This window comes from Notamacropus eugenii, chromosome 4 (assembly GCF_028372415.1).
Source record: "Notamacropus eugenii isolate mMacEug1 chromosome 4, mMacEug1.pri_v2, whole genome shotgun sequence".
Classification (NCBI taxonomy): domain Eukaryota; kingdom Metazoa; phylum Chordata; class Mammalia; order Diprotodontia; family Macropodidae; genus Notamacropus; species Notamacropus eugenii.
In genome coordinates, this window is record NC_092875.1 from 170,357,217 (window position 1) to 170,365,688 (window position 8,472).

General features: G+C 38.8%; 1 protein-coding gene across 3 annotated transcripts in view; it reads left to right on the forward strand.

The window, feature by feature from the left end:
- GMDS (GDP-mannose 4,6-dehydratase) overlaps positions 1-8,154 on the forward strand; it is a 761,839-nt gene extending 753,685 nt beyond the window's left edge. For all 3 annotated transcript variants that reach the window (XM_072606894.1, XM_072606892.1, XM_072606893.1), the window contains 2 exons: positions 6,795-6,863; positions 7,627-8,154. In XM_072606894.1, the coding sequence (XP_072462995.1) occupies positions 6,795-6,863; positions 7,627-7,689 (132 nt within the window). In that variant the 3' untranslated portion in view covers positions 7,690-8,154. The remainder of the gene's footprint in view (positions 1-6,794; positions 6,864-7,626) is intronic.
- Positions 8,155-8,472: the final 318 nt, after the last annotated feature.

Below are 8,472 nucleotides of genomic sequence, written 5' to 3' on the forward strand. Positions count from 1 at the left end.
CCACTGAAGCATGTATGAGGAGAGAAACAGCACCCTTTATATGCATTATGTCACAGAGTCAGTGGGTGCATTTGTGTTCCAAATGACAAATGTACCCAAGGAATATGACTAAGTCAGGTTATCTATATATCTCTCAGTGACCACCTGAACATAGACTAGCTTCCTGAGCTACCTTAAGAATTTTTTTGTTAGGTTTTCTGGATAACTGTCAGTCCTTGTGATTTTTTAATCCTTTGCCTAACCAGATTTTTTCCATTTATGCTGATCATGTTTGATATAATATAAAAAGAGATGTTCTTGTACAAAAAAAGTTATGAACAAATAAAATTGTAAAACTGTCTCATAATAAACGAAATGCTCTTTTAAAGAGATTTGTGCTTTTTACCTAGCAACAGATACATATGAAATAACAGAAAATATTCTTTCAGTTTGATAAGGATTATGTTGAACATGATAGCTGGAATTTCTCTTTAGTGTCTATAGTGCCATAAGAATCAAAGATTTTCATTTTTCAAAAGAAGATGCAGGTCCCATAATTGTTTCCTAATAGCTGCTAGTTTTAAATAACATCTTTGATGCATTTGGGAATTATTTATTCACTGACTTAGGAGAATAGCTAAGAGATCACAGTCTTAAAAGATAGCCACTGACTCTTTTAAAAAAAACCCTCCAAATTTGACTTAACTCTATGGAACAGAAACTATTGATAATCAAGGGACCTGGGAATCAGACCCATGTCTAGTAAAGTTGGGTTAATGTGTTTGTGCCTTTCCCTAAGTTTGACTTTTGCACAAATGTAGTCATGGTAACAATGTGATTGTTCCAGTGTGTTCACCCAAGGAATATACAGTATGTGATGTGTCCCTGTGTTAACTTGTGCACTGCTTATTCTATCAAAATGATTAAGAAATCAGACATAGTGCAGGGATCCACTCTCTCTGTTTTGCTCCCTTTGCCGTTTTATCTGTAGTGTTAGTGTGCTTCTCAGAATCAGTGCCGACTGACTCATTTTCCCTAAGGTTGAGCTGAAGCATTGTTTGAGGCCTGGCAACACTGTTAGCCCCAGCTGATGGACAATACCACTGATTCCCCACTTCCTGAGCAGACCAGACAGTTTGCTGTTTTCTTCTTGTCTCTTATCACCCCTTGTCATTAAAAGAGAAGCCTGCCTTCAGCCATTTAGTTTGTGCTAATATAAAGCAGTCAAGGGGAGGAGAATAGGGAAATATCATTACTCTTATTAACACTGTTATATTTTATTAGCGCTGAGAGTTTCATTACTTCTTTGGAGAAAGACTAAATTGAATAGTCAAAATCTAGGAGATAAAGGAGTTAATTACACAGACAAGAAAAGTGCTACTGCAAATTTTCTCAGAAAACTGAAAGTCTGATTTTTTTTTTTACATATGAATTGATTTACAAATACCTAATCTTGATTGATCCATTAAGGCTTTTCCATTTTTTTATTCTGCCTTTCTAAAATGAAGCCCTTACCCAAGAGTAAAACTTTCCTGCCCACACTGCATTAATACAAATTTAGATCAAGAACCAAATTCATTGGCATTCTTTCATTCCCTTGGTACCTGAGTTATTCCACCACTTTGCTTTTCTAAGAACAGTGAAAGGAAAAAATGAAAACTGAGGGCCCTGCATGGCTCCTTTTCTGAAATTCCTAAACATGATATTTTCCTAGCTCTTGACTTTCCTTATTTTGTATTGGCTCAAGTAGGTACCTTGCACTTAGTAGACACTCAGTAAATGTTTTTGAATTGCATTGAATTGTCTTATTGACAGCATTGAAGAGGACAGAAATTTAACAAACAAAATAGTAAAAGATCTTAAAGTGATTTTCCTTTCCCCTAAACATTCTCTGCAAGCCTCAGAACAGGGCCAATTGACAAGATGTAGTATCTAACAGCTAATTTAAGATAAATAACAAAATTGTTCCAAAAAAACCTGGGGCCAGAACAGACAAGTAGGATGAAGCTTTGGGTTCTTCATTCATGCTCTGTGAGTCCATACATTTAATGAAAGGCATTTTCCCCCAAAGGTTCTAAGAAGAGTGAAGAGAAAACTATCAAAGGGATTTTAGAGGAGATATTAAAGAATCAAAATGAAGCTGGAGGAAGGAAAAGGAGGTTTAGGATGGAGATCACTAATGTAACTTAACGATTTATTTTGTGGTTATCTTGATGTAAATTAAAAGGTGTCAAGGATATTTGAGAGGCAGGAAATATGTAAGGATAGAAGATAAAAGCATGATATAGTCACTCCTTTCCAGGATTTCAGGTTAACTACTACAAACTCAGTAACTCACTTAATGACTTTTCCAGGACTTGTTCTGGCTCTTTATCAGTTCGTTATTACAGGGACATAAAGCAGAACAGCATTAAAAATTGTTGTCAAACTTGCTACTCTGACTGCCTGGTGAGTGGCACTACCAGTGTATGGCTATGATGCTCACTGAATTAGTCATCTGTGGTAGGAAGAGAAAAATTAGTTTTAAGCATTTAGGCATTTAATTTTTATTCCTTTTTCTCTTCATGCAATTTTGCTGCCATAAAATGCTCAGTTAAGCCCTAATTGAATTGGACAACAATAAATTACACGCTGAGACCATATCATTTACCTAATGAGTAGAAATGAAAGAAATAATGACACCCAGAATCGGTGTTTAGGAAGTCTAGTGTTTACTTTTAAAATGCTTTATGTTTTTTTCCTCAGAAGTTTATAATCATAATTTTTTAAATTCCAGGTCCCCCAGCACAAGAAGTCCCTTTGTCCTAATTCATGAATGTGTATGTGTTTGCACTATAAGATGAAATGCACAGAAGATCATTTCTTTTAGTAGTCTAGGCATGTACTACTGTTCATCAGAAACCTACTTTTAGCCTCCAATTAAAGAGAGAGGGAGTTAAGTGGTCAAATAGAAGAAAAGATCATATCAGATAAACTCATTCTTTTCCCTTATCTTCCAATGAAGATCATATCAGTTAAGTGAACTTTTATAATGTCAAAGGATTTTCAAATAGTGCTAAATAGAGGCAAGTAATTGGGCTATTTGCCTTCACTGCTCTTCAGCTACTGCTTGGAAACAGAATTATAGACATCTGAGAAAAATAGCAATTCTTAACCTGTATCTAAAAATGCCATTTACATAATCTGTTTTCTTTGCAGGGAGATGTTTTTTACTTTAAGAATCATTTTTTTAAAAATTTTCTTTCAGTCTTTATATTAATAAAGAAAGCAATATAACTTCTCCCCTTCCATCCAATCCTTCCTCTAAACTAGTTTTTAACTAACTAGAATCATGAAAACTAAAACATTGACTATTCTCTTCTATAAATAATGTAATAAGAATGAGGAAGAAAGTCCTTTAGGGGAAATTAAGTAAAAAAAAACCCCAAACTGTACCTAGTCTTAGCCTAAAAAATCATCGGTAGCAAGAGTACTGGCTGGTTTGTCCTTTAGTTCAGCAGCAGCAGACTTAAAGAACCACAGTTCTAGTCTAATGGGACCTCATCTTTTCCCTTCATAAGTTCAGTCTAATGATGCTTTAGGAAAGTAGAGCTTTGGCAGCAAATAGCAATAAGCCTCTGGACTGGCATGTAGGAGTTAGCTCAAAACTAAATTTGGAAATTTAAATAGGTGCATCTCTGGTTTCAATGAAATACTTTTGCAGCATATGCTAGCAATGTCTGTTTCTAGGCTTTTCAAAACCATTTTTCTTTTTCCTTAATTGTAGTTCCCTGGTTGTTTTTATATTATGAGCTACTTGTAGAAAAATACAGGAAACAAAGTTACAATACAAATCTCCCTTGTCTGAGGCCACTGAGATCATTTGAAGCCAATCTGGTTTCAGGTTTTTGCTAACTACAAATTCAAAACCATGAATTACATGTATGCAATGTTGGTTGATTTACAGCAAGTGTTATGTGATTAAACAATAACCATGTTTCTTCAATCCATGCAACTCCCCTGGAATTGGGGGTGGGGAGAAGGGATGATTTTTTTTTCATATTCTAAATGTCACAGCACCCTCTGGGGAAAAAAATAACATCGTCTATATTTTATTGTGCAATGTACATAAAATTAAAACTTGAGAAATGAACTTATTTTAGGGAGCCAGTGCTGAAAAGTATTTCATTTGCCTTTTTTCCTTTTTAAAATTATTTTGTCATTTTAGCATTTTCCCCCAGTAGTGTCAACTTTTCCTAAAGATACAATATCCATTATTCAGTGTGCTAGACTATACCCCTAGGGCAAGACTCTAGTTGTTTTATTAGTAGTTGCACTTTGGGGTAAAGGGGTGTTAATAATGGAATAAATTTGTACAGTTTAATGGCTATTGAGTTGATGAATAAAAAACCTGATAGATAACCATTTAACAAGCTATTGAATATAACTCCAGTAATAGACTATTTTATCAAGCACTTATCTAAAAGTTACAAGATTGTTCTAAGTGGTATAGAAGTAGAATAAAAAAGATAGTTAGTATCACAGACTTAGCTGTAAAAATTGTGTTTTCACTATGCAATACAAAACATTACATGGGGCAATTTGGATTTATACCAAATATCCTATACATGCCAAGTTTTATGGAAATCTGCAGAAAATAAAGGTTGTTTAGTGTTACCTTAGGACTTGGTTATTTGTCATTTTCACTTGAAATAATTATTTCAACTTTCTAAATACCTTTAAAGCAATAAGAGCCTGAAGCATGTTTATATTGGCCTTTCTTGGGCATATATAAAAAATCCAGCTGGTTTTACCTTTCCTAAAGTCCTTACAAATAAGAAAACCTATTTTACCTATAAATGTACATAGGCTCTATTGATAAACTAAGCATTGCCTCAGAGATCCAAGACTAGATTTCAGATGATTATCTCATTTACAGTCTAGTCCTCGAAAACTGCCATCCTGTTTTCAAGGAAGTAGTGGAACAGTTGAGATTTAAGGTTAAATTTTCTTCTCTTTTTAAAATTTTAGTTTTTTCTTCCATAATACAGCAGCTTAACTATATCCATCAAACAAATGAAATCCTTGCATTTGCTAACTCATAACCTTCAAAATAGCCCTCTTTTGGGATGTGTGTGTGTATTTTTATGTAGTTATGCTTTTCTGTTCTCACACTTAAGCTTCCCACACACACTTTGATAAGGAACTGTCCACTAGTCTTTGTGGCTCGCCTTGAGTCTGCCCATCTCCTGGCCCCTTGCTGCACAGAGGCACACTTGAACATTATCACTTTCCTGTATCACCGGGAACACACATAGACTGGGAAGGAACGAATGGAGAAGATAGTATCTGAAAAAGTGTTGCTAATGCACCTTTAGAGAAATTCTATTGGCTTGGCTTTCAGGGACCCAGGCCATAGGCATAGGGGCAGAAGGGAAAGAAAGAAAGGATACTATGGGGAGAATAGAAGTGAGTAAAGGGAGTTTACCACAACCAAGAAAGCAGCCTGCCCTTTTTATGTGGAAGCATCTTTTCCACGTTGCGTTACCGGAATTGTAATTTAGGGCTATAAAACTGTATAAGAGAATTTACACGAAGTGATTTTGAAACCTGAACCTACCGGTAGTTCAAAATAAATGCTAATGCAGTCAAGACTGGAACTAGTGCGAGCCTGGTGTCTTGTTTGTTTGTTCTGTGACGCTTTAGAGAGATACATGATCGAGGATAACTCGGGCTTCCCATCCCTGACCCCAGCGAGCCTAATTAAACGCTCATTTAGACACATGGCAATGCATCTAGAATTACTTGTCCCTCTTGCATGGATGTTGACTTTAGTTAAAAAATAAAAACATTATCGTGTCGAAAGCTTAAGTTTTGTCACTGCCAGCAGGGCACAGAGTCTTCAAATGCTGACCAAGCTCAGGACGTGCTCATTTCTAATATTTTATTTAACGGGGGTGGGGGAAGAGAAGGAATGTTGATTTATTTCTGTTTTGCTAGAGAGGTTCAATAATTTGAAACAGTTCTCACAGTAGCGTCCATGACAACTTAATGTACAAAAAAAAAAATCACCATTAAAGTGTCAATAGAATTTGATGGGGGGAGTGGGGAGAAGAGGCGAGGGAGAGTGGGAAAGAGGTTGGGGGAGGGAGGGCGAGGGGATTGATTGCTTTTTATGGTTTTTAAATGGCCTGTGCAGTGTATTCTTAAATGGAACTTCCAGATGATTTATAGGTCCATGAGCCTCAACTGAAATTGCAAAAAATGGAGGAGGGAGACGAGGAAAAAAAAGAAAGCTGAACTAGGTCTGCGCTTGTAGACTGCAGCGTGAAACAATTCTGCTGCTGCCTAGAGATGTGTATGGACTTTTGGACCGAGGAGTTTGGAAACGCGGTGGCAAGCTGGGTGTCTGTCAACGTGCGAAACTTCACCTCTCCTCCTCCTCCTCCTCCTCCTCCTCTCCTCCTCCTCCTCCTCCTCCTCCTCCTCCTCCTCCTCCTCCTCCTCCTCCTCCTCCTCCTCTCCTCTCCTCCTCCTCCTCCTCCTCCTCCTCCTCCTCCTCCTCCTCCTCCTCCTCCTCCTCCTCCTTCTCCTCTCTCCCGCCTAAACTGCAACCTGTTAGGGGGCCAGGACGAAGAGCTCAAAGGCTCGTTAGCCAACAAATTGTAGGGACTACTGGGAGGGCGAGCCGGGAGCCTGGGGGTGGGGAGGGGGAAGGACCAAGATGCTTTAGATTAGAAGCCAGGCCGACAGTAGCCTGAATCGCTCACCGCAGCAAGAACAGATGCGCAGCACCCCAACCCAGGAGTTTCTCTTTCCTATTTCCTTTTGCACAGGATTTTCTGCAAGGAGACTGCACCAAAGCAAAACAAAAACTACACTGGAAGCCCCGGGTCGCTTTTGATGTAAGTTTCTGTTTTGTAATGAAATGTGCTTTTTCATCCCACTGAAGGGTGGGAGGGTGAGGGAGAGAAAAGGCAAAGAATGGGAAGGAGATGGGAGACAGTCATAGCATATAAAATCGACTTAGGGATGTGTTTTTTAGGCAGCTGGTGATATTTTAAAATAGGTCCCGGCTCATTTTCTGAGCATTGAAGGCATAATAGTTGTTAAGTTTTGCTGCGGATGCAAACACCGGCATAGAATTCGAAATTATCTTTTCGAAAGAAGAGGAGCTTTCCTACAGAATGCTGAAGCCTTGATCGGAGACTGTTGATTTCGGGGAGCTCCCCCGCAGGACAGAAAATGGACGAGCTTGTGCTGTGTTCCTTACAATAAGGAATACATTTTGCTCGGCTCTTTTCTTCCTGGAGCCATGGACTTGCTGTCGTTACTGTGGTTGCTGTAGTTCCTCTTACATATTGTAGCAGTCACATTTTTGCACATAGTATTATTTCCACTGAGTCCTGGTAAAGGGTGTGTTTCTCCAGCTCTTCTGTACACTATCAATTAATCCCCAAGAAGCCAGGGCTCTGGGAGGATGAGCATTGGTGGAGAAAGGAAAGGGCCTACCTAGGGGAAGGGAGATGGGAGAAAACTGAAACACAGACTGTAGGGACAGGCCTGCCGATGTGTGTGTGTGTGTGGGGGGGGGGGGGGGTTGGGATAGGCCAGAGAGGGTTAGAATAGAAGGTTTAGCTCGTGGCCTGTCTCTCTTTCCGCCTGCAGGAACTGGTGAAAGAGATGGTCGAGGCTGATGTGGCTCTCATGAAGCACAATCCCAATGCCTAAGCTGACTTCTGGTCCCGGTCGGATCTCCTGAAGAGATATGATCACCTTAGCCAACCCTCAGGAGGGTAGGGTGGAAGGTTCATTTTCCCCTTGTAATCAATTGGTGGAGGGCATGTGACTGCAGAAGTGGAACTGACAATTGATGTAGTGGAGGAGAGGAAGATTTAGTCACGATCAACACTGATTTTTTCCCCCAATTCTCCGATGCCATTGATTGTCTCTCCTTGTCTGGAAAAAAAAAGAATCACTCCCAGAAAAACTGTAAAAGTGGAAACTGTAACCACTTCCAATGCTTGGTTCCACATTATCTCATTATAGATGCTTCATCTGAAGGATTTTGTGTAATCAATAGGATGGTTTAATCACAAATCATTCATTTTACTTGAAATTACATTGTAAGACAACAGAAATTGTGGGGCCTTTAAATTGTCTTCTTTTTTCTTATTAAACTGATCTTTCTACAAACCAGGGTCCAGAGAGTATCATTGTTTTCTCTAGCTCCTGGTATGAAAATCAGCAAAACAAAAGCCTATTCTCACATCCCTCCATTTCATTTTGTTCATTTGAGTCCCCTTATCATTATCTCCTCAATCTCATTCTCTTAATTTCTACCACCTCAAACTTTCCCTTGCCCTGTAAGCTCTTCCCCAATGGCCTTCTTCCACTTGTAACTCTTTAAATTTCAGTCATTTGTTAATCTAACTCAAAAAGTACAAAAAGCCATTTCCTGACCTGGCTAACTGAGTCCTGAGCTGCTGGGAAGCCAGGCAAAGGGGCCAGGGA